Here is a 26,934-nt window from a genome sequence, read left to right on the forward strand (position 1 = left end):
TGTAGCGTTTCGTCGACGCGGGAAGTGGTAAACATTTTACAGAGTGGAATTGATGTCTAGTTAGGAGTATAAGAGCACGGCTGTCACCGACAGGGCTTGGTTAGGGTGTATAGCTCGCGTGGCTTTTACGAGCAAGGTTAGGAGCGATATTGATGTCAGTAGTAAACATATTGCTTGTCCTTGACTTTGAAGGGTTGATATTGTTCTACGATCTGCCAATGAATCCTAGTATAATGATGACTATTTACGACGAAGGAAGGACACATCTTGAACATTATGACTTCAAAGAAGAGATGATACAATATTTGTTCGAGTCTGCAGTTGAAGCTGTAAGGAATAAACTGTCTATCACACCTCGTATTTTGTAACCAGAACATTTTTTAGAGAATCATGTAATAGCTATAAAATTACACAGGAATTATTTAACTCCATCTATTATATGTAGAAACTAAGAACACTAAAGAAAAAAGTCTTACCTGAAATAATAGAAAATGAATAGCGCCACCACGAGTCCGGTCCACGACAAGAAGAGACCAATCAATTCCATTAATTTTGCCCCATTTATAACACTGTTATAAAACTGCAGGATGATAAAATGACAAACCAGAGTTGCATTAAAATGACCAGCGAATGGATAACTTAGAACATGACATTGAATAAAAACCAATAAAAGCATATAAAAAGTATTTAAAAACATTTTATTTTTATTTCTCAATGGGTAAAATGCAAAACGGGAAGTATGTGTGATAACAGAGGGAGGGAAGGGGAGGGGGGGGGGGGGTGTTGTTAAATATTAATTTTCTTCTTCTTCCTCATCTTTTAGCATCACCTTTATCGCAACCAGGGGCGTCGATCCATTTTTAAGATTTGGGGGGGGGGAGCGAAATCATGAATCAACGTTTCAAAGGCGCTCGATCACACAAAACAAACAAACTCACCCCCGCACACATATAGGCCCAAATATATATATATATATATATATGTATATATATATATATATATATATATATATATAAGACACATATCTTACCAACAAATTAATGCGAGCGAGGAGCGCGAACTGAATTTATTTTAATATACTGACCTGAAACAGGAAAAGGGTACCTGTTTAGGACTAGTTATCCATGGGGAGGACACATATCTCACTACACGAACAATGCAAGTGCCGAGAGAGAGCTAAGATTTTTTTTTTATATTCTGACCTGAAAGCTTTATTTTCTAAGCATTTTTGCTACCAATGATAAGATGGGTATCTAAAAGAACAATAGATAAGAGCGTGAAGCGTGCGAGCTGAAAATTTTGATATTTCGATCTGAAAAAAGGACAGTGTATAGTAAACGTTTTTTAATAAAGAACAAGACTATATATATACAACAAAAGATCATTTCAAATCGGAGCGGGAGTTCTTTTGAGGTTTAGAACTTAAGATGGGACATTCTATCCACCTTTCTAGTCATGAAAAGTATGGTTTTTTTGCTAAAGAAATGATACTAGCGAGAAGCGTGAGCCGAAATTTTTTATATTCCAATCTGAAAACCGGACATTTTTGGCACGATTTTAAATAAAGAACGAGTTGTGTATCTCAATCTCGCTTGCCGATTTGTGTGTAACATTATAATCTAATTCTATTTTTGCGCATCCGGATTTTTTTTTTTTTTTTTTTTTTTTGGGGGGGAACAATTGTAATGATTGCCCCCCCCAATATTGTCATTGGTGGGGCGATCGCGCCCCCTGCCCTCCCAGGATCGACGCCTCTGATCGCAACCCTCTTCTGCTGCTGTAATACTTTGGTAAGAGTTTTCTTCTCCAAACATTTTCGTTTAACAATTAATATCCCTCTACCCCCATTCGCCTTCCTTTTCCATCATCCCCATTATCCACTCCACTCTTTCCCCATTATTATTTATTTAGTTTTCGCCATTTCCGTTCGCGAATACCTCGTTCCAATTCTGGTAATCTCTGATCTTCTTTTGTACATATCAACCTTATTGAAAACTGTCCATTCGTCAACACCGTACACTTTCCAATTAGAATATATTGACCTATTTACATTCTTGCCACCAACTGTCTGCTTCTAGTCCGTTCTGTAAATTTCCTAAATGATAGAGTTTAGAGTTTTTCCATTAATGGTGGGTAAATTAATTAACCTAGTTTTGTGCTTTCGTCGAAAGGATCCTTAGGTATATAATACAATTCAATAACACAAGACAGGCAATTATTGACCATTTAGCCAATTCTGCACACTCTATAAAACACCGAGTAAAATTTTACCATATATATGGTGTAGAAAGGGAATATGCACGTTTGCTGGGTATTTTTTTAAACCCCATATTGGGATATTTCAACGCAACATTGCGTAAAATTTACAATTTTTTTTCACCCAACCAACATGCATGCTCCCATTTTACCCAATATTAGGTAAACTTTTTTTTTATAGTGAAATCATATGAAGCCTTACTTTTATATTGTGTTTTCGGGGATTAGATAAGATTAAATAGTTGTTAACAACTCCGAAAACCCACCACTTTTGTTTTATTGAAAGGAGTTTTACTTTATAGCATGATTTCAAGGACTTCTTTGATTTCCTGATTTATCATTAGTTGAGTCAGCTTTGGATTTTGCGACGCAGCTTCTGCGACGAACTTAATTGGCTCAATAATGCTGATGAGCGCATGCGCAAGAAAAAAAGTGGACCTGTTCTGCGCAAACGCATAACGATATGACTGGTGAATTAACTGAACGTCATATTACGTCGTCGTCATTGTCAAAAATGTGTGTGTGTGTATGTAGGAGAGGGGTTATTGGTAAAAACATCTTTGTGTGAAAGATCATGCAGGTTTAAACGTGTTTAACAAGAAAAAAAATGTCTGTCTGAAAGATCACGTTTAAACGTTACGCCAGATAAAACAAACCGAACCATCGTGAGTCCACCAAGGCTGCGGATAAAAGCAATCAATGATTTTTATTTCTCGAAATATGATATTGCCTATTTTTACGATGATTTGATCGTCCTGTAATAAGCATGACGCCTGTGTAAGTCAACAATCATCCTCTTTACATCACGAGTGTATCGATTTAAAACTTCATTTAAGGAAGAAACTAGTAAGAGAAATGCTGTACGTATGGTGTACGTGTAGTCACACTTTCGTATTTTGTCTTTTAGAAGATGCAGTTCTTAAAAAAATTGCCGATACTCATTTAGACCCATTAAAACATTTTGATGTTTCATTGTCGACACGCATTAAGAACAAATAAAACATTTAACGAAAACGCACTCGAATAGCAAATAATAGTACGCTTTGAACGACGTCAGCTAATAGAATATACCGATTGCATTCAGAACACTTTAAAGTTTAAATATCTGCAAACAAAACAGAACTTAAAAGCAAAGTGCGAGGAATCTGTTTATTGATTTTCGGTCGGATTTCCTGGCACAGTCACACAATCATCGAACACCACGGACGGAGCACCTTATATTGAAATAGTTATTTGAAAAAAAGTTTAACTTACTCGTGTAGAATGTGTTGTGTAGTTCATATTGTAAAACAAAACTTGCCATCATTAAAGGGTATACTTTGCGTATACCTGGGGAGCGTTTCATGAAAGGACATGTCGGACGTTTTATCCGACACGTCCTGTTTTATCCGACATTTACCATAGCATGAGTGCTTCTAAGCCAATCAGAATCAAGGAAAGTTGTCAGATCTGACAACTTGTCGAATAAAAATGTTGATGAAACACTCCCCTGAGCGATAAAGACTCGCTTTTACGAGAACAAAGTTACGGTGAAGCAGTCACATCGACCAAAACCGTTTCAAAGCGATCAAAACCGTTTCAAAGCGATCAAACCCATTACGCTATATCCAATGCCATACGATCGGTCGGTTCGGAATGGGTTTCATCGTTGTGACTGAGACATGATGACTGATGAAAGAAATAGGTAACGTACCTGTAATTGTGCTTCTGTTGCATTGCGTGTAAACGATGTGTCATCTCGGCCTATATTCTTGAAACATTGCCGGTAATTAAGTCCTTCTTCCCATGTACCATCACTCTCACACATCCGAGTGAACGATTCTAGCAGTGACATGAAAAAAAGAAAGAAAAGAAAAATGTTAGTAAACTAATTAAAGAGTAAATGCAAAAACAGTGTAAATCCACTTCGAGCAGTGTGTGAGTGTGTCAAGGGGATGATAACATTATCTTCAGCTGATTTTTTTTGAGGGGGGGGGGCACCCCACATCGTCATGATCAAGGGCAAAGTATACATGACAAACGAGGGTGTAGCCTATTTACTCACTATGTATTTTCTTATTTTGATAATATAGGATTTGTATAACGCACGTATCCACCTTGCTAGGTGCTCAAGGCGCTCCTATATTACCCCGGCTAAGCTAGTCTACCGATTCTGGTGCGCACAGCTTTTTGAGAAATTACTTCCTGCCGGTATCCATTTACCTCACCTGGGTCGAGTGCAGCACAGTGTGGATAAATTTATTGCTGAAGGAAAACACGCAATGGCTAGGATTCGAACCTACGACCCTCTGTTTGAAAGGTGAGACACAGAACCACTAGACCACGACGCGCCTACACGTTTTATAATGTGTAAATAGAAGCTTGCATACAACCCATTCCATGTTGCCGTCTTTTTTTGCCAACAATTGTTTTTAACCATCGAATTCTTCCACGTAATATATGCCTTTTTATTTCAACAATCCGACGAAACAAAGTGACTGCTGATATTCGTTTCTTGACCTCATCCCCATACTCCATCTCCCTATCACCGGCGCCGTCTCATTGGCCTGGAGATCGATTGACGGGGCAAAAGTCCGATTATGATCGCCTTCTTCCCGTCAATCCTCTTTTTCGCCGTCATCGATCTCGACATAGCTCAAGGGGAAAAAGAATCGCATTTCGAGCGATTTCCAAGAATATGTGGGTGCATTTAAAAGGGAAAAGAAGAAAAATAGAGGGAAAAGGTTGTTTAGTCTTGGTCATTCTCATCAAAATTATATTCCTCGCTAACCCTGCTAATACTAACATCATGGTTAAATAACAACATGCATGTTGGTTAGGTAAAAAGGTATATTTTGAAAATCTTACGCGACGTCGCGTTGAAATAACACTATGTGGGGAAAAAGAAATACCCAGCAAACATGCCTGTTCCCTTTCTACCCAATCTTGGGTATAATTTTACTCAGTGTTTGTAGAGTGTATATAATGTTTTAGAAAATATCATATTGTATTTATGTGTGCCTTTGATGTTTGTTTCATTATTACAAACATCAGGCGTCAGGTAACCCAGGTTAATGGTCTGAGTGAAATTCGCGGGCTTTTCGTTTTAAAGATAAATTTGCACGATGGTATACTCTAAAAAATGAAGTGCTAATTTAACTCTTAAAGAGCGTGTATAGTGACTGCACTTCGGAGTGCTGATTTGTCTAGTTCAAATTTGAACTAGACAAATCAGCACCCCGAAGTGCAGTCACTATACACGCTCTTTAGGAGCAAAATTAGCACTTCATTTTTTAGCGTGTAGTATAACTTCGATGATAGGTCAAAATGGAGCATTGTGGCCCAGTGGATTAGTCTTCTTACTTTGAAACAGAGGGTCGTGGATTCGAATCACAGCCATGGCGTAATTTCCTTTTGCAAGAAATTTATCAACATTGTGCTGCACTCAACCCAGGTGAGGTGAATGGGTGTCCGGCAGGATCAATTACTTGACTGCATGAACGCTGGAAGGCAGCTCGAGCTAAAGCCGGGGTAATAATGATAATAATAAGAAGAAGAAGAACGCGCCTCGGAATAGAATATTTCTAGATAGATGGCGCAATATAAATGCTTATTATTATTATTACTATTACCATTATTAAATGCAGCAAAGTGTAACCTGTGCCGGTGAAAGGACATACGATCTTTTTGCTCCGATCTTAATATCTCAGGTGGTTTAAAGGCACAAAGTGTGGATTGTAATGAGTTTTTGGTTCAGAATAAAGGAATTTTAGGACTCTTGTTTTATGTTTGGCTTTGCGTGTGGACTTTCCATCCGGGCAAATTGTCGCCGGAGCAAATGTCTTTGAACCACGTTTTACATCAACCTTTAGTGTGTCTCGAACAAAAATGAGAATCATCGAATGGCACACCATATCATTCAAGAATAAAGTCCATGGCCCGTATTCTGAAGTCGGGTTTAACTGAAACTCAAGTTTAAAGTCGTGGTTTGAGTATGGATAGCCAATTGTTACATAGATCACTAACGGTAGGGATATCATATTTCAGCTCATTTGGCTCTAAAATCATTCATAATTGTCTAGGAAGTAGAAATAGATGATAATCTTCACCATCGATGAATCAGGAAAGAGCACAGTAAACATAAAAAAAAACATACAACGTAATAAAAATTCTGACACTTTTGGCTTCCCATAATTTTAACATAGAGTTAGACCATGGTCTAAGTTAAACCCGACTTCAGAATACGGGCCAAAGTGTCTAGGATTATCACTAAAACAAAACAATTGATTTATTGTACTTCGAAAAAATTATACAGATTGTAAAAAACAAGGGCTTTGGCCTGTAGTGAAGGGATAAACGGTATAAAGAGTTATGGGGAAGATAGGTCCTATCTCATATGTCAAATATTTTCAATTTATATTTCATTATTGATAAGTTATCCTCACCATGTTGATAGATAACCCTACTATTCAGGATAAAATCATGAAGGGGGAAATGCCTCCATGATATCAAATTTCGCGATTTCTTTTATCACCTAAAGTCTCAATCCTCGCGTATAATGTAATAAAGAAAGCATGCACACATCAATCAGGATTCAGAAACTGTATAGAGTATACACATAATCCTTGCAAGGATTTATGAATACATACGTGTCTTTCTCCTATAGATTTTCTAAAAAAGTTGCTGGGGGGAAATGGATTTGTTTTGTTTTTTTTCGCAAATAGTGTTTTTTCCCCGAGATAGACCTGTCACGGAGTTAAGATTTCTAATCACGAGATTTGCCTGGGGCTGTTAAAGTCCTTTGCTGGTGTTTAATATTGTGCATAAAGTCAGGATTACTTATTCCGAAAGAGGATTTATAGGACTTGAACACAGGAAACACGTCAGAATACATAATGGCATTAATAATTAAAGAAAATACAAAAACGTTGGAAAGAAAGTGGGCCACTGGGGTAAGACGAAGTGAAAGTGATTTTTTTAATTTTTATTTTTTATATAAGATGGTTTTTCTTGACCTTTAATAATCTTGTTGTTGTTGTTTGCTTGCTGCTGTTGTTCTCGTTACAGCTGTTGTTGTTCTTCTTCCTCTTCCTCCCCTTCTCATCTTTCTTCTTTTTTCTTCTTCTTCCTTCTTTCCTCTTCTTCCTCTCCTTCCTTTCTTCTTCTCCTCCTGCTCCTTCTTCTACTCCTTCTTCTCTTTCTTCCTTTTCTTCTTCTTCCTCTTCTTCCTCCTCCTCCCCTTCTTCTTCTTTGTCTCCCCTTTTCTCCTTGTGTCACCTTTCGTCTCCTTGTTGTTGTTTGCTTGCTGCTGCTGTGCTCGTTACAGCTGTTGTTGTTGCTCTTCTTCTTTTCCTCTTCCTCCTCCTTCTCTTTCTTCTTCTTTTTTTCTTCTTCTTATTCTTCTTCCTCTTCTTCCTCCTCCTCCCCTTCTTCTTCTTTATCTCCCCTTTTCTCCTTGTGTCACTTTTTTTTCTTTCTCTTTTTCTCCCACACTACTTATTCTCCGAGGTGGAGGCATGGGCCCACATCCTTCTTCCCCCTCCCCTTCCCACTTTTCTGTACATGCCAAAATGTCATACTTTAAAGTCCGTTCACCTTTAATTTCTCCCCTCTCCCATAATATCAAGTAAACCTTACTTTCCATAATAAGTTTAGGCAGTACGTTGAACATTATCTATGAAAATGACAAATTTGTCATGCTTCAGTTATATTCCAAAATAAGGCTCATTCTTATCCCAAGATATCCCGTAGATGTTGATTCGTTATTTTGTACATCTTTTGATCTTCCCTATATATGGGTAAGACTCGTTTAAGGGAATCCATTAAAGATATCAAATGTCTTAATGTCTTCATCACTTCTAACGATATTTTTCATCGTCACTCACTGTCCCCCACAGCATGAAGACCATCTTCATTGTATGTCCGGACGCCTTGGAGTTCACGTCTCTCGAAGAATGGAGAAATTATAGAATACTCACTTGTCAAGAAAAATCCCCAGAGGACCGAGGAGATTCGGAATTCAAATCGGGTTGGAATGAAGTCTTAACCATAAGATTTACCCCAATTTACACGTTTTTTCCCTCTTCATTGTACAGTTGAATGTCTGATGTAAAGGAGAGTATCTCACTGAGTGGTGAATGGTCATTGTGAATGTAGCGAATTTTAGATCCACCAGGGATAGACACCGTTCTCATTACGCTTTCTAAAACTAGTTTACTGGAAACCGGTTCAGGAAACCAGTTTGGAAGATCGTTTTGCTAGCATTCCCATTTGATCACTTGAAAGTAGTTTTCAAAATCACTTCACGTGCATAAAAGCGATCTTGTTGCTACGGGAACGCTCTTATTGTGGTGACACGTTTCGCGCGAATTTCGAAACCGCAGCGTAGGGATTCTATACACAGTGTGTTGAGTAGCGCGCTCAAAATGAGCGAAGATCGCTTCCCAAACATGCCAAAGAACGGTTCTGTCCTCACGCTAAAACCAGTTTAACGAGGCAAAAAAGGTTGCAAAACTTTCTTTAAAAATTCCAAGAAAGTTCGTAAGCTAAATGATTTTCATCGACGCAAAGAAATGTTCATACATGTTCAAAATTTATTTGCAAATCTATTTTTCCACAAACAGTTGCCTTCGCAATCGCAAACGGTTGTAGGACAATATCGGTGAAGTTCTCTATTTTTGGCCAGTGATAGCGACCAATGATCACATTGATCCCGTACAAAATTGACCCACTGATTAGAAATGTGCGTCGAGCGCTTGCGAACATATTTTTGATGCATTTTCGCAAAATGAACTTTTCTGACGAGTGTTGCAAACTGTTGTCAATTTTTGCGGTATCTAAATTTGCTTGCGAACTGCATTAAAACAGGGAGAAACATGTTCGCAAACGTTCGACGCATATATTTTGATCAGACAAAAAAAAAAATCGGTGACCAGAGGACAGGTTAAAAAAATGGAAAACCCTCTGATAGCAATAGTATATTTACTGTATACACTCTTAAAATAATTTGGCAAGAAATGCCCGAATTTCAAACAACACTGGGCAGCACACACTGTCCACACAACCATTGGTTAAAATCTACCCAGATTGGGTAATAAAAACTAATGATTGAGCAATGAATTTGCTCAATTGGATAATAATTGCCATGAATATATATATATATATATATATATATATATATATATACATGTATATATCTATATATTTTTTTCCAACATATCCATTACCAGGCACAGTGGACAGTATTTTGCCCAACATTTTAAGTGTGTATATACTATGTCTTTCCAAGGAAGCACCTTGGTCTTTTTGAAATTAACTTGACAGCATGGTGACTGGGGTATTTTTGTTTGTGTATGTATGCGAGTGAATGTGGGGATGTGCGAGCGCGCGTGTGTGCGTGAGATGAATAAATATAAAGATAGATAGATAGGTAAATAGAAAGAGAGAGAAAGAGAGAGAGAGGGAGGGGGAGACGGAGGGGGTGGGGAGAGAAGATTGAGGCTAAGATGTAGAAGACATGGATAGATCAGTACACCCAAAACCCAAGCGGGAATAACTAGTGCAACCAAACATAATGGCAATAACTGCTCGTCCTTGTCCCAAATGGCGCCCACACTCAGGATTTGTCTGGCGCGAGCGTAAAAATAATGATAATGAATAAAAAACAACAATTTCCAAGCAAAAGTCTAAATCGGACAATGTCCACTTAAGGAAAAGAAAGTAATTGATATGAGCAATCTTTGATGGTCAGGCAGTCATCAGGGAAATTTACCCAAGTTGATAGATTCCTATTCTTGTCTGTTCGGCAAATTGGCTTGTGTTATCCGAGAAAGCTGGCACGATACATGATATCTTGATAAAAGACGAGTCTAACCCCCTTCTTCTTATCCCTTGTGGAAAGTCTTGCAATCATGATAGGCTGTTTACCCTTAACCTAAACAGTGAAGTGTGGCAATAGAGGCCCAGGGAGGAGTGTGTTCAGATGGAAAGAAGAAGAATCTGTTGATGCCGACTAAATGACGACGGGAGGACAATACGATGACTAACAGTCAATTTGTATGAGGTATACCCTGTGTGTATGAATAATACCAGGGTAACCACTCCTCCACAGTAAAAATTAGCCAGTCCTCCGTGTAAGGGTGTACGGCTCATTTGTAGAAGTAACAGGGAATTATGGAATAAAAAACCCCACCTCAATATTACCAAGGATGTTATTCTATCTACCCTAGGCGAACACTTTAGCTATATAACTGATTTGACTGATAATCTTATTATTGCCCTTTTTGAGGTCTAAATGGTGCAATGAGCGCCAGGCAGGATTGAAGAAGGTCACATTCAAAGTCTTAACTCAGCCTGTAATCGAATTCATGGCCTGTATTTTGAAGTCGGCTTTGATTTAAACTGTATAAAGTTGTAGCTGTGGTTTTGGTATGGATAGCCAATAAATAAATAAATAACTAACGGTAGAGATATCATATTTCTGCTCATTCGACTTTCAAATCGTTCATAATTGTCTAGGAAGTATAAATAGATGATTGTCTTCACCATCGACAAATCAGGAAAGAGCACAGTAAACATGAGATACACACAACTTAATAAAAAAATTGACACTTTTGGCTTTCCATAATTTCATCACAGAGTTAGACCATGGTCTTAGTAAACCTGACTTTAGAGAACGGGCCATGGCCTCCAGTTCGTGAGGCGGGCCCTCTACAACTAACATGGCTAAACTGCCATAGCTACAAAAATTGTGTCCAAATAGAGAATTGGGACCCACTTCCAGAAGAGAGAGAGAGAGAGAGAGAGAGAAAGTGATTGTGGGGTAAGAGGAAGTGGGGTGCGCGCACGTGTGTGTACTGTTCTCAGGAGAAAGTGTGCATATGGTGTATGCCTGGTGAATGTGTGCGTGTGTATGCTTATGTTTTTGTGTGCGTAGTGAAATGTGTAAGGGTGTGTGTGTGTGATTGCGGGAGAGGGAGAGAGAGAGAGAGGGGATTGACATGGGGAGATATCGCCTTTGTCTTATAGATTTGTTTATCTCATTAAGAGCATTATTTTTCAAAAGAAATACACCGAGAAATCGAACGTGAATGTTCGATGCTGGAAATAAAATTACGCATCACGCACGGAGAAAAAAATGATTTACATGAGCATTTTTAAAGATGGCGCTCATCATCTGGAACTAAAGATTAGAACATCAGCCATGTAAACACTTTGATTGAGGAAAAATGATTGTGGGAATCAGTGCGTCGCCGATGACATTTTGCCGGGGAACGGGAATGTAACAAAAACAAGTTACAGATTACCAGAACAGAGCCTTGACGCATCATAAAGATATTCTATTTTATAGTTTTTCAAACGATTGTGGAATCACCTCGGCGTCATGATGCAGACAAATCAAGATGTGCTTGATCAATATGTCTAGCTAGGATTTAAGTATGATTATTGTTCTGAAGACAGCCCTCCTCCCTTGATTTCTTTCCAGTAGCTTCAAAGATCAAGAATATTTTTAGGTAAGAAAATTGGAAATTGTAAAGACATGTGCGAGACGCCGGCTTCCATCCATTGGAATACATATACAAGTAGATGCCTGAATTCTTTTGACGAAGATGTTCCTGAGATAACATGATAGCGTTTCATAAACATATTCGTACGACATGTTGTCGGACGCCACACCTTTCCTCGATTTTGATTGGCCGAGAAGTAACTCTCATAATGGCGAATGTCAGAAACATACTTTGTCCCCCCTCAAAATAGTCCGACTAGACCTACTAGTCCTCCCTTATCTCCACGTTTTTGTTTGAAAGTGCTGTAACTCGTGTAAGACATACATGTAGATGAAGAGGTCTTGAAGTACATTGCAGTATCAGTAGATTGATTATATCCCCAGTTAGAAACTATCACAAAGACAAAACCCACGCAGAATTTATCTGTGGTTCTAACTCTTTGCTACTAATCAAAGCATCCAGTGGTTCTGACACGGATCTACTTGCAGAACTCTACGAAAATCTCACTTTACCATTCGAGTAGACCATTCTCCATCTTTGAATATCAAGCTCAGAATACAGGACGATAGAAGATCACTCACTGACTAAAGTGGGTAGACACTGACGGTAATAATGACTTATTATCATTATACAATTAGTTCCTAATTCTATTTGATTTTCATCAGTTTTGAGAAGATTTAAGAAGTGAGTTTAAAACAAGACCATGGGAGCTACATTCGAAGAGGGATGTAGATGCGATAGCCTACTTTTCTACGAACTACCGTTTAATCATTCAAAAGTTCATCCAAATCTGTTTTGAAAGTAATATTGTTATATACTTCCAAACGCTTAGGGCGGATAGGAAGTTTTAATTCCCCGAATGCTATTCACTTCTAAATAGCAACTTGTTTTAATGTCGATTGTTCTATGATTTCATGATGGATAACTGTTAACCTGTATATAAAACAGATTGGTTTTCACAAAAGACTTCTTAATCTTCTAGGAAACTGCGGGACCAAGAGACCCCACAACCCTTTTTTGATTCTCTCCATATATCAGAATGGAGAATTCCCTCCTGAACGCCAAGTAACTACTAAGTTTTTTTTTTTTACCTTATTGCCATATTGAATTCGGTCAACAAAGTTTTGAATCTAATTTATGGAAGGTATCCCTTTTGCTTCATATGTAAATGTATCTTATTTTTGTTATCATGGTTTTAAAAATAAAACTGGGAATGGTACGGTGTTTTTCAAAATACTTTTACGCCTTGCTGCACCCACAAATTATCGTGATAAGCAAGCCATCAAAATATTTAGTTTCCAGGTGCCAAAGAAACGATGATCCTCAACAAACAACTTTATATTGTCGACAGACATGAATAAAAACATCCTTCTATAAGCCATTTCTGGGAGTCAGCTAATCTTAACAGATTTGGACAGATTACAGGATTACAGGACGACAGCGTAGTTGCACTTAAAAGTTGGCAAGATTGAAGGAAACATAACAAGAAATACAGAAAAAAAGTTACAAGTATACACACGAACCATTAAATCCTTTGTAAAAATGATGTCGGGTTTGCCTTCATGGTCTGAACCATCACGATTATAACAACCCTTTTACTTCCATCTTGGTCTGTAACTCATAATTTCTAGATTATCTGAATTCAGCTTTGTCTACGTCATTTTCGCACTTTTCAGAATTGTTAATCAAAAAGTGGTGATAAACAGTCCTTCTAAGAGTATAGATTCGTTACACCTAGTAGGTATCACACTTTAACCGGTATAGTCTCACTGGAAATTAGACCAAAGAAACATCACCGATCACAGGAACTGGTCATGCTGGTTGTAGATTAAATAAGATTAGATCAGACCGAACCGATAGTAGACAAAGTGGGTGCAGACCAATGAGCAATTAACTGAATATAGTCACAATAACAATCCTATCACAAATCCCTGAGCTAACAACACTTTCTAGCACAATCTAGGTGATAAACAAGACCAAAATATTCTAGGCCCGTTTTTCCGAAAAAAGAAGAAGACAGTATTGATGCTCGTGCGATTTGGTGATATTCATTAACCTCATTACATGATTCCTGTCTTTTCGCCGGTCTTTTTGGAGATAGAAAGTTTCCACTTTTGATTTGCGACTACAAATTAAACTTTTTTTTGTCAGTCGAAAGTTAACAAATATGTCCTGGAAAGCCTCACCCTTATGCATTACCATATTGATTGAAAGGGCGAAGGACGAAAATGCTGATATTTGAAATGTGTTTTCGATCGTTTTTTTTGTGGGATAATTATTTTATCCGCAATACTCAGAAAGTAATCACCTCTTGATGTCATTTTCTACTTATCTAATCCTGTATGACAGTACTGGAGTTACGAAAGTCAACTCGAAAGAAGAAAGGTCAGATGGTATGGGAACACTTGCCTTGATCAACAAGGGTAATTATTTTATGCAACAGTCCCCATACCCAACAAAAGAAACACAAAAAACAACATATTCAAAAATCAATCAAGGAACTAGAAGACATTTGCATCGATCAAGAGAAGAAACTTGACGAATGATATTGACGGAAGTGTGATTATATACCTAATTAAGTGAAACAAAATTCTAATGTTTCGAGGAGCACTTCTAACGCTTGACATGCTTGAGGCGCGTACACAATGAGAGATCGAGATTCATCTCTTATTTGTATTTTGCTGATGGTGATCAGGAATAGGATAAGGAATATGGCTCTAGGTTTATTAATCAGATGATAACTTTTCATTTAATTGTTGTTGTTCTCACATATTTATTCAAAGTGACACATAAGCTGTAATGGAATATCTCTAAGTTATAACAATGTGTTCAAAGATCCAGCCATTGAACTAGTAAAATAGCCCTCGGGTTTAAAGGAATAAAATATTCCACACTTTCTCTTGTGTCGAAGTCATGAACACGTTGGTATGATAAACGAATTCGTGAAGATTGATACTTCATGCCCAAAGTTAAGAAACATGAGGACAATATCAGTATTTTTACTCGGCGATCCTTAATAAAAGAAAAAAAGGAAATAATTTCCAGGGGCTGAGATGGATAATGATGGCGTCTATATCCTTCTACATTTTACTTCTACATTGAAGCTCATTTTCTTTTTCATTTACCCTCCTTGAATTGTTTACGAAAATTACAGTGCAGTTCTCGAGGAAATGTATTTGTTCTAAAGACTCTACAGTAAAAAGTTCGTATAAAACAAGGATACCTAATAAAGAAAACTCTATTTATTAAGGATATTCAATGAATATATTCCACACCAATATACCGACATCATCTGATCAGAAAAGGATTGGTATTTGACGGAGTTTAATGCTATATTAAGTCGTTTTCTCACCGCGACGTATAACGATTTCAAGAACATAGAAAACTTATTGTCAAATGTCCCTCATGACAAAGAGTAGCCAAAAAATCTTTGTCTAGATTTGGTGAATCGAAAGAGAATGCTCGTCCTCGTCTCTGGCTAAATGACATATTTGCACGTATTCGTCAGCTCCGAAACTTCCGGGCCCCGTAACACAAAGATTAGCGATGGATAGAATATATGAGAGAAAACTTCTGATTGGTTCCTGGTCAGTTTTTGCGCCAAATGCACGTGTAATGTTGATCTTTTTTTTTCTTTTCAACTTTTTATTGATCAAACAATCGGTATGTACAACAATAATCATGATATCAATCACATTTACAATGGTATATGGTACACTCACAAACAAAACGATACAAAAACATACATCACAGTTGTACATGAAAAGTGGGTAACAAATAACATTATCTGTATGTAATGTTGATCTTGATTGGTCAGTTCATTTAGCGATTAATCGCCAATCTTTGTGTTACGGAGCCCCGGTTAACAAATATTCGACAAAGAATTATTAGTTATTCCTCATGGTTCCTTGTCATTTGATGGGTATCTCTGATACATTTACTGTGTTCTTGAATTCTTCCTTCGTCGCTGACCCAAAATTTGCTAGTAACATTCATTTAACGGACTGCAAGCCGGAATAAGCTACGGCTTGTGACGATCGTCTGCGTTCGTGGAGCAAGGGTGGCCAAACGCTATCGAGAAAACGGGGGGGGGGGGGCTTTTCGAAAGGGTGGGTTGAGGGAGGGGAGTTCAAAGGCCAACCATTATTCGATTTGGATTCGTTTCCGTTGGTGTGACTGTTGCATAGAGAATAAAACAGGGACAGAAAGGAGATACACTTACTCGTTGGATCGATTTGTGGAAAGATTGGTGGACATGGCAAGGTTGCTGATTGGTTGATTGCGGTGAGAGGCCAACATACGGTCTTGTCCCATTCTGGTAGGCAATAACCCTCTTCTGGTACATCTGTGCAAAGATGAAAAAAAGGGAAATGCTATGGTTAATACACTTATAGATTTGTATATTTATATACTCTGTTATCTGAGGATGGTGTTCCAATCTATTGACGGATCTAAGCCCAGTCGAGTACAGTTTGTAGTTTTGTCATTCTAGCTATGAATCTGTTCGATTTCTTTACATCTATAATTTCATTCTTGGCATCAATAATTCAATAATTGCATTTTGTTTATAACACAAAATACATAGAATTCGAATTCATTAAGCTATGACTCATTTGTGCACTTAAGAAAAGACAATTTCGATATTAAGAAATACACGATTGATCCAACCATCCTCAACTATATGGAAAGCCATCAGTCTATAGTTTTTCCTACAGGAAATTTGCACGATGTCATTTGTAAGCAAAGTAGAGCACACTAAATTGTCAAAAGAACCATGAATGTATGAATATTTACCATATCTAAAACAATATTTTGAAAGAACATGCATTAATAGATATCGGCGTTGCTGGCTTTCAAAAAAGCGGTGGTTAACGCTGATCGATCGCAGTTATTTGCTATTACAATTCCCACTCGTGCATCCCATTAATACAGACATTCGAGAGTCATGATTACGTAGACTAACTATGTGCTATATTGCGTGGTCGTTCAGTTGTATAATGGTTTGTCACGTAATCTCAAGAGCATCATGAACTTGATAAAACAAAAATATCCAAACTTCTTTATAAAAGTCAGCCCCGTTGAATCAAATGATAGCCTGAGACATATGAAGCAGAACGATCGTAAAACATATTAGGCATGAAATAAATTCTTTCTATTTTTTTCTTGCAAATTTTTGTGATATCGTAAATGTCACATAAATGTTACACATGCTGATGATAGAACAAGCATAACTAAACATTTTAAAGCCGAATTTATTAAAGTTAATCCCAGTTTGGAAATAACAAATATGCAAATGGAAATGATTAGCCATTAGCAAGAAATAGCATTTAACTTTTTGTACACTTATATCATAACAATACCACATTCTAATGCACATTTTATCAGAGGTGGCAGTATTAAAGTCCAATTCATGTGATTGTTCGTCAGATTCCCAAATAATTTATAATATAGATGCAATATGTTTTATTCATATTATTGTACACATTAAGAAGACTTTTAATTGACAAATACTGGAAATATATACAACCCACTGTTGAAACTTTATTATTTGATTATCGTTATTACTGTACAAACTTTTGCTTGTCTTTTATTCATTTTTTATATTTTAACAGATTCAAGTTTCAAATAATAATAATTGTTCAAGAGTATATTATAAAGATTACGGTAAAACTAGTGTAACAAGTCATCTAAGATAGTTACATCCCTTGGTCACAAAGACTATAATCACACCATTGTGATACCCCTATGACCACGAGACGTAAGTGAAAGCCATTGAAATATTTATCAGGCCGGAGTGACTGACCCTGGCCCCTTCTCAAACGGCATTTACCCTCAATAAATCGTGTATTTCTTATATTTGCAGAGGAATGAATCGAGTAAATGAATAAGGGAATAATATAAAATGTCTACTACAATGCTGCTACTCGACCATTCAACTCGCATTACTGCCAGAGTGACCAGATTTCAAAAAATGAAATACGGGACAATCGTCAAAGTACGCTGCATGAGCGGATCGACCGAGCTAGGTCTTAATAAAAAGATCAACAAAGAAGGCTACACAGTGTAAGACTTGTGAAAAAAATATAAGGAATTGGAAGGGAGGGAAAACGAAAGAGTGAAGGAGAAAATTAAAAGACGAAAGAAAAGAGATGAATTGAGAAGAAAGAAATACAAAAATGAAGGGGAAAATTTAAGGGAATAAATAAAATAATATGAAAGAATAAAAGAGCGAAAAAAGGTTTGCGTCATTCGTTGAAATGTATAAAGAAAGAAAAAAAAGGAAAGAAGGAAAGATGAATAAATTTGTGAAAGAATAAGGGAGAAAAGGGAAAAAGAAAGTAGAAAAAAGGAGGAAGAGGAAAGAAAGAATGAAGGAAAGAAAAAATGTTTCTTCATTCTTTGAAAGAAAGAAACAAAGGAAGAAGAAAAACAGGAAGGGAGGAAGGAATCAAAGAAGGGAAGCCGGGAGGGAAAGAAAGAAGAAGGGAAACGAATTAGAAGGAGAAATGCAAGAAAGAATGGATGAAAGAGAGGGAGGAAAGAATGAAGGGAGGAGAATGGGGAAAAAATGGATGGAGCCGGAGAAAGAACGAAAAGAAAAAGGAGAGGAAGGGAGAAGGAAGCAATAAAGTTTAAGGAAAGAAAAATGAAGGAAATAAAAAAGAAAATTAAAAAGAAAGAAATAAAAAAATGGACAGAGAGAGAGAAAGGATCAGGAATGAAAAATAAGAAATAAAGATAGAAGGAACCCCCGAAAGGCAAACAGGAAGGAGAGGGGTAAAGAAAGGATAGATAAGAAAGAAAGAAAAAGGAATTCAAGCAAACAAAAAATCCAATTACCTAACAAAAATCCTAATTATATTTGGTGTTTTTTCAACATATCAAAAAAATAGAATGTTGTAGAAAAAAAAATTAATAGTGAAACATTGTCTTAAAGAAATAAAAATTATATGAAACTTCGTGGCATCATGCAAAGGCATCTCTCCCGTCCAATTATAAGTTCGCGCCGATCACAAGACTCAAAAGGCAAACTGAAACAACAAGATCTAGTTGTGAAAACTCAATAACTTGCTCCACCGATTACATCACCAAATCAGTCATCTAAGTGAGGATCCATTATGTAAATGTAATCATAAAAAATTCCCTCCGATTTTGTGATTATTTTAGTGGAAAAGCTGTTTATCATGTGAGGGACTGTTTGCACCATTGAGAATCTGTTCCGATCCTATATGTCTAGCCATAGTAGCCTACCACACATATGCAGTAGGCCGGAGGGCTGGCAAGAAAATCACCGCTGAACTTAGCAAACGTTTAATTACATGTATCATTTTTTTTGCTGTTGGTGCTTCGTCATCGGTTGGTTCCTTGATGAAAATTCGTCACTTTCAAATGTTTTAATTATATTTTGTTCAAAATTTCGAAATACGGGACAAATAGGCGTCCCGGGAAGGGTTTGTCGGGACGCCGGGACAATCCCGGGAAATACGGGACAATCCCGGGAAATACGGGACGTCTGGTCGCCCTGATTACTGCACTAAAGTGCCAATGTGAACGCGGTTTTAGCCATCGATTGCTGGAAGCGTAAAAGTGCTCTAATTGGAAAATTTCTGGAGTTTGATGGTATTGTCGAACGCAATGTGCCCCCATCTCTCGCCCAATTAGAGCCTCATTTTCTCATTGGAGTGCCCCAGGGATGTTTCTTGCTACCCTGAACTCTTTCACACACAAAATGCCACGTACTCAGGTTTCAAAAGTATTTTCCTTTGCGGAAATCGAACTGCGAGGATAGATTGGTAATAAACCCATTATTTTTTAAGAAGGTCTCCATAACGTCAGTGCGTCCGGGTATGGTTGTGTGAGGGTGTCTATTAGGGTGGGGGGGGGGGGGGAGGTCCTCGTGTCTACCAGAGAAGCCACGGACACTTCTTGGCGTTTTCTTTATCACCTCAGCCATTGACACTCCCGCGATATTTTGGAGAGTTTTGTCAGTTAGGGTGGCTGATTCATGATGGTAGCAACTAAAACATTCGCATCTGAGTTTTTGATTGAAAATGTCGAGTGAAATTAAACACAAGAATCGTCACGGAACGCTTCCCGACCTTATAAAATTCGGAGCTAATGTAGCTTCATAATCAGCATGACAAGACCACCATAAACTATCTGAACAGCAGATCTAGTTTACAAACGATCCCATCTATGGCACGTACTTCCCCAGCACTTATCATGCTTATTGGCAATCCGGTTTAAAAGGGCATCTATAAGTGTGAGTTAAATATGTTCTCCGTCTTAATTGAGTCTTCCATCGTAAACTAGGAGAAAATTTTCACGTTAAAACATGGTGGGGGCAAACAGTGATCAAGAATGTGTTTCATTCATCATTTGGTCCAATTTCAACAGCTAACCAATGACTACATACTGAAAGTTCAAGTTAAAGAGACCACTGAACCAATCGCCAGGCAATGATCGATCGAAATACGTCATTCACTTTAGTCCGAACGAAAATAAAAATCTGGTATTAGAATAATGTCTTAGTAAATTGAATAAATGCAAAGAGAGGGCAAAACGTAAAGCAGGAAAGGATTTTGAGTTTGCTAAACCGGAAGAAATTGTATTCATTTGAAAATAATGACGAATAATCAATTTCATACATGACAGCAGTTTATACGCATGGTATTTTTGAATTAAGGACTTTTTAATTCCTTTCATTAGTTGTGTTCCAAACGGCAAAAAACAAAAACAAAACAAAACGGTATGATGATAAACACTTTATTCTCATAAGTATTTTACAAAAACGTATGCATTGTCAGAGATATTATGTAGCATATTTCTGATATAAATAATAGTGTGAGAAATGTTTCAGTATACAGTATAGCGTGTGCGTCTTCATTAGAAATGAAATCGAACTTTTCAGGCGATATAGGACAAGTGGTAACGATTTTATTTTGTAGAAATCTTAGAAGTGCATTTACATTTAATAATGTAGAATGGTATATCTGTATACACTGTAAAAACTGAATTCACCCTAGAGATTAAACATAACACCAAAGAGTGTAAATATAACAACAAAAGGTGTTGTAATAACCCATATAAGTGTAAAACTAACACCACCAATTTAACACCGGTGTAAAATAATTGGTGTGGTAATCTATGTACACCGGTTCACACCACAGTTTTTGCTGTGTATCTTATACGTGTCACAATATCTAAACCACTGGCTGTGGAGACCTGAACGAAGCTCTGATTTTTTGAAAGTTACTCGATGCCTTTAAGCTTAGATGCTACAGTTTAATAGGAGGAGGAGTAGGACAAATAATAGGAGAAGAAGATGGACCGTGTTGGTCCATGCAAGATTAGCTAAGGCAACAATCCGGTGAGAAAGCGAGGAGGGTTAGAGGGTAATAAGTTTTCGGCTGGCTCGTAATTACCTCTGGGTATTTATACACGCCGATGCAGGCCGGGGATACGGGGAAAGACGCGTGGAAGTGACATTAGTGATGGATGATGAGCGAGAATTAAAAAGAAGAGAATCAGAGAGAGAGAGGGAGAAAAAAAGAGAGGAAGTGGGAGAGAGGAGAATAACATAAAGACTGAAGATAGAATGAAGATAAACAAGTACACGAGTGAGAAGATTGGGAATAGAAAGAAGGAGAGAGAGAGAGAGAACTGTAGATAAATAGATAGGAAGATAGATAGAGATGATGATGATGAAGTAGGGTGACTAAGAAAAAAAAGGAAGATATAAAAGAAGGAATACAAAGACTTATCCCCTCTTAAAATTCTGACCAGCAATAAAATACACTAAAAAGCAGTTCTAGGGGAGGACGCTGAGTACATTTTCTTGCATAGTAAATATAATGGTGGGTCGTCGAGGGGTAGGGTCCCTATTATCCCACATCTTGAATACGACACTGTTTTGATTGACCCCCTATCATTCACATTGGTCACGAGATACATTTACAGAGAACGATCAGCCTTTATCCATGGTTAGATATCCCCCTCTAACTGAATTCGCCCGTTGACCACTATGTTGCGATCTACCGTAGATTATGGCGGGAAAGTGACTGGCGCCAACTTCGGACGATTTCACCCCGATACATTTTATCGGGAAGGTTATACATTACAGATGTCATACTGCAATGTCTTATTTCATTGACTTTCCATTCCTAATTGTGAGAAAGATCTCGAAATTAGTTAAAGTGGAATCCTGCGATATTTCAAACCAAGTGTATATATGCATAGAGACAAGTTATGTCTATATGATTTCGGTAGAAAAATACATAAGTAATGAGACACAAGCCAAATGATGGTGGCACTCCTTGCGGTTGGCGAATGTCTTGATTCCAAGCATTCAATGATGCTCACTCTCCCTCATGTGCTTATCTAGGTAGGAAATCATTCATGTGCTTGCCTTTCATCTTAGATTTCATGATTTCACAAAGCTTGGTTTTACGTAAACGTACTAGATCTAGACTATATGAGGCTACGGTTACAAATGACCTTCATTAAAGACTTTGTCATGAAATAATAATTGCTGCGGCTGCCATTTTAGCGTCAAAAACAAAAACGAAATTTTTACAACAGACTTCAGGAAACTTATCCCTACTATTCTAAGCATGGTTTCTCGTGGGAGGGGGGGGGGGGTAAAACCAGTGCTATTTGCTAAACATTTAACTCTCCTTGACCTTGACTCGTCTTCGATAAACCTCATAGGAAATTTCTCACATCATCTTTAATTAGTTTACAAATCTTGTAGATCTTGTAGAAATGGGGCATATGAAGAGAAGAGAACTGAGAGGGTAATGTATACAAAAGTTTAAATTTTTACAGACGGGTATCATAATTTTCATTAAAAACGATCTGGGTCTACTTTTGATCAACATCCCCCAAAACCCCAAACTTGAAGAATGCAAGTAGATTAATAACTAATTCAGTGGCAGATGTTAATAGGTTTGATTTTGCAGACACGATTATATACGTCTGGGACTGCTCATTAATACCCTCATCCGAAAGACGCGAAAGAGCAATGGAAATATGCATGTAAATGCTTTGTTCTGGTTCATGTGCCATGAACGGGTTTCGAACCTCTTATTTCCAGGTGTGTAGTCCAGTGCCTAGACCATGCATGTAGACCTTTGTGAATGTCGGATATGAGGAGTTATATGTACAGTTTCTAGTTGGTAGGAAAAATAAATCGCAATTATTCCTTCAATTATCATTGTTTCAGAAATATCTAATAATAAAACATTCAGATGAGTACTAAACCAGGCGCGTATCGGTATGAAGGGGGTACGTGGGGGGGGGGGGTGTACGCGCAATGAGGTACATTGTACCACTCTTTCTACACTCTGAAATGTTAGTTCCACCATGTAATGACATGTACATGCTTATACATGTAATGACATGTATAAGCATCGTTGAAAAATTGAAAATAACTTATCCTGATAAATTGTTTTTTGGACATCAGACACACACCCTTCCTCACACACACACATACACGCACAAAAAGAAGCCTGTATTCTAACAAAAGAAGACAAACACCAATATGTTCAGCATTGCTTGAGAAATTAAAGGGAGCATTCGTATTTTGTATTTTGCATTTATTCAGGCAAATAAAAAAATAAAAAAAGGAAAACTAAACACACACACAAACTCACACCCCACGCACAATAAAGGTCTGATGAACCCATGCATGACTGTATCCGAGATGCAAAGAACGATCACATCGTAATGAATCATAAAATGCAGAGCATTGCAGATTAAAGAAGCAGTTTTGACGCAGGTTATAATCCCCTATCGTCTCTCCACTGTACATGAGACAAATTTATTCCTCGTTTATGAGCGCCAGAACATTACTGCCTACACTCACAAAACGGACATGAAGTAGGTAATGATGCAGTCAGTGACAGATCCGGGCAGGGGCACACGCGGCCCACCCCCTCCCCCTTTGAGAGCAATAAGAAATATTTGTCTAGGGGGGAATGTCTTGCACACGCAAGTGAATCATATGTTTTGCTTTTCATTAATTATTTTCCTGACGTAAATCACCATCAATCAGAAGTGAAGACTTATTGTTGTTGTTGCTTATCCAACATTTTCTGAACATAAATGCCCCACCCCATTAGAAAAAATAATCCTGAAACCGCCCATGAACATAATAAGTTGTGTCGATCTGGACTGTCACGAATGTAGTATTAATTTGTGTGTGAACACACCCGACATAGATGGAGTTATGATGTGTTCTGTTATGAAGGCAGATGTATCATCCATGCATAGACGCGTTCATATCGATGAGCCGGTGAAAGGGACGTGAATAATTGATTCCAACTTGAAAATAGGAGGGAGTGCAAGTGCTTTTTGTTTTAGTGGGTAATTGAATACACTCTTAAAAATGTTGGTCAACATACTGTCCACACAACAATTGGTTAATCTTTTTATCCAATTCTGGATAGTTTTAAACCAATTATGCGCGCTTTGGGTGAAAACTACACAGTATTGGTTGAAAACTACCCAGAGTTGGATGATTTTTTTAACCAATTGTTGTGTAGACATTACGTTGCCCAAAATTTAGGTGTATGATGAATGGCTGAAGCGAGATAGATGAAGGTAAAGACCAGGCAGATCTGCGGTTTGAAAAGACGAGAACTAAACAAACAAATGAGTTAACATTGAAAGCATAATGAAGAATACATATTTTGAACACTCACAGGTGTAATCAACATCACCTCAGACAGATTATACTTTTGAATGATAATAAGAATAAGTAGGTGTGAAGTCAGACGGATATCTATGAATAAATAAATAGATATATGGAAATGGAATTGGTAGAGTAATACAAGTATATAGAAAGATAGAAAGAAAGTTAGAGGGTGATGGAGCCTTCAGGATAAAAAAGAGAACATGATACCTTGAATGGATCTGCTAGTACTATATATTTCCTTTTACTGCAATGAAAATGTAGGCGGCTTTTGTAGCCGAAAATTGCCAGCAATGGTGCATCTAAAGATACAGTATAGATCCTACAACCTCAGAATAATAAATGTTTGCGTTGTCTCTCCTCCTCCTAGTAATGGGTGGATGATATAGGAAACAGAGACAATTAAAGAAATAATGAACGCAGATTTGTCAAATTATCTTCATTACGTCGAATGAGGCGCGCAAATTGCACGTCAAGTTTGTGTAGGAGGGAGCTATGAGAGGAAATTTAGCTCTGAATTTGGACTGAGTGTGGTAAGAAACTGCAAAAGGCACATGTAAGCTTCAACATATGTGAGATAAATCTGAAAGATAATACCAGTTGTTGTATAACGATCTCAAAATGAGTGCGGTCAGAATCCAATTAAATTACCACGAAAGTGTTTGTATGTATAAATCGCAAATATGTGCCAAATAGCTCTGGAAGAAAATGCGTAAATGCTGAGAAATTAGCAAAATCGGCACAGAATGTCCGGTATTTTTCAAAACAGTATTAATACACTGTCCCACTTAAGCTTTCCTGAATGACTGATTTTGAGCCAAGATTTCATCATGATTTTACAAAGATAGGTTGTCAATAATGTACCAGATGTAGATTCTGGATAATATTTTGACAATTAACCTTGATTTAAAAGACTTTCTCATGAAAAAATTGTTTGCTGTAACTACTGTCTTTTACCTTTAAAATGAAGGAAAATGTACGTGTATACAGGAAATTAGAATTCCATGTTTTTCCGCTTGGGTGCACCTCCAAATCGATTTACTATTTAAGAATTTTGATATACAAGCAGTGGACTATGTAATTGCTTTTTGGAGAGTTATGAAGAGACAACTGAGAATAACTTAATTGTTAATTCATTTCCCTTTTCAAACTGTTATGGAGTAATAACTTGACTCCACAACGATTACCAAATGCAATATTTAATATTATTATTATCATTATTATTATTACTATTTTCATTATTATTATTATTATTATCATCATTATTATTTGTTCATCTTTTCCTCTTCTAAGGTACTTTATTTCATAAAATCAAATAACAATATAATCACTTTTATTCAAAATTAATTAACAGGTGTAGACAAGAAAATTTTTTATATATTATAATTATTATTATTATCATCATTATTATTTATTTACTTATTTCTTTTGAGGGGGGATGAAATAATTGATTTTTGTATTGCAATGATGTAGCAGTAGTCGATATTATGGTGACGATATGACATTGTGTTTTAGCGAGGATCCGGGATAGGTGACAGGGGCTTGCGCCCCTATTCTTCGGCAACAAGTCTTATATTTTCTCACTACCATGTCATGAACAATGCCCCCTTTTGAAGTATCATTGCTCCCTTTTTAAAGCATATGGGTGACAATTTCCCTAAGCAGTTAATTAAGTCCTTAAAGGTAGTGAAACTTTCTTAAAACAACAACTACATATTCTTTTTTTAGATTGAAGATTTGCTCCTGCTTCCTCCAACCTTAAAAATGATTAGTCTTTCTATACCTATCTCGCCCATTCTTTCCCATAATCATAATTACTCAGAAATGCCAACACACCGAATCATTTCGGTCACCTTCCCATCCCTACAGTGTACTGATCCGCCCGTGTCATCCATAAATCACACAACTTCTTGTGGTACACATGGCAAAAAACCGCACGCCAGCGCGCGGTTACTAAAAAAAAAACCCGCGGGAAGGCCGGACCATAATTAAAATCCAATCCGTAGTGATCTGATTAAATCATACCTGGCTTTATGAAAACTTAATACACCAATAACACAACAGTGATTAGTGCCCACTCACGTTACTCACGAGCTCAGCCACTACCGAAAGCCTTCATCATCGCGTCATCCAATCACCCTCGATATTGATGAAATGTGAGATACCAGCGTTAGAATTAATGTTGACGGCGGAGGAAGTGGAGATTCATTAAGCCTTTGGTGCGTTTTATGAGTCTAATTTGTGTTCTGATACCCGGCCTGTATTCTGTGATGTGTGACAACCGCCATATAGCAACGTGCAGGCAAATATTTGTATCTTCTCGATTTCAGATGATATTAGGAGATTGATGGCTCGTTTTTAAAGTGCTTTTATTGTTTGATGGCAAGTACATATTTTCCTAACCAAAGTTTAATATTATCGGAAATCACTAATAAAAAAGAGAGCCCTCCTCATCATAGGCTAAAACGTATAATGAGCTTTGTAATAAATACTTTTTAA

The 26,934-nt window shown here is 37.3% G+C and overlaps 1 protein-coding gene across 1 annotated transcript in view; it reads right to left on the reverse strand.

The window, feature by feature from the left end:
- The window catches only part of LOC121425880 (PDF receptor-like), a 33,134-nt gene extending 17,053 nt beyond the window's left edge, over positions 1-16,081 (reverse strand). The window contains exons 1-3 of the mRNA XM_041621965.1: positions 15,964-16,081; positions 3,950-4,077; positions 477-580 (exon numbers count right to left, since the gene is read on the reverse strand). Coding sequence (XP_041477899.1) covers positions 477-580; positions 3,950-4,063 — 218 coding nt within the window. The 5' untranslated portion in view covers positions 4,064-4,077; positions 15,964-16,081. The remainder of the gene's footprint in view (positions 1-476; positions 581-3,949; positions 4,078-15,963) is intronic.
- Positions 16,082-26,934: the final 10,853 nt, after the last annotated feature.

The sequence above is a fragment of the Lytechinus variegatus genome, chromosome 13 (genome assembly GCF_018143015.1).
Source record: "Lytechinus variegatus isolate NC3 chromosome 13, Lvar_3.0, whole genome shotgun sequence".
Taxonomy (NCBI): Eukaryota; Metazoa; Echinodermata; class Echinoidea; order Temnopleuroida; family Toxopneustidae; genus Lytechinus; species Lytechinus variegatus.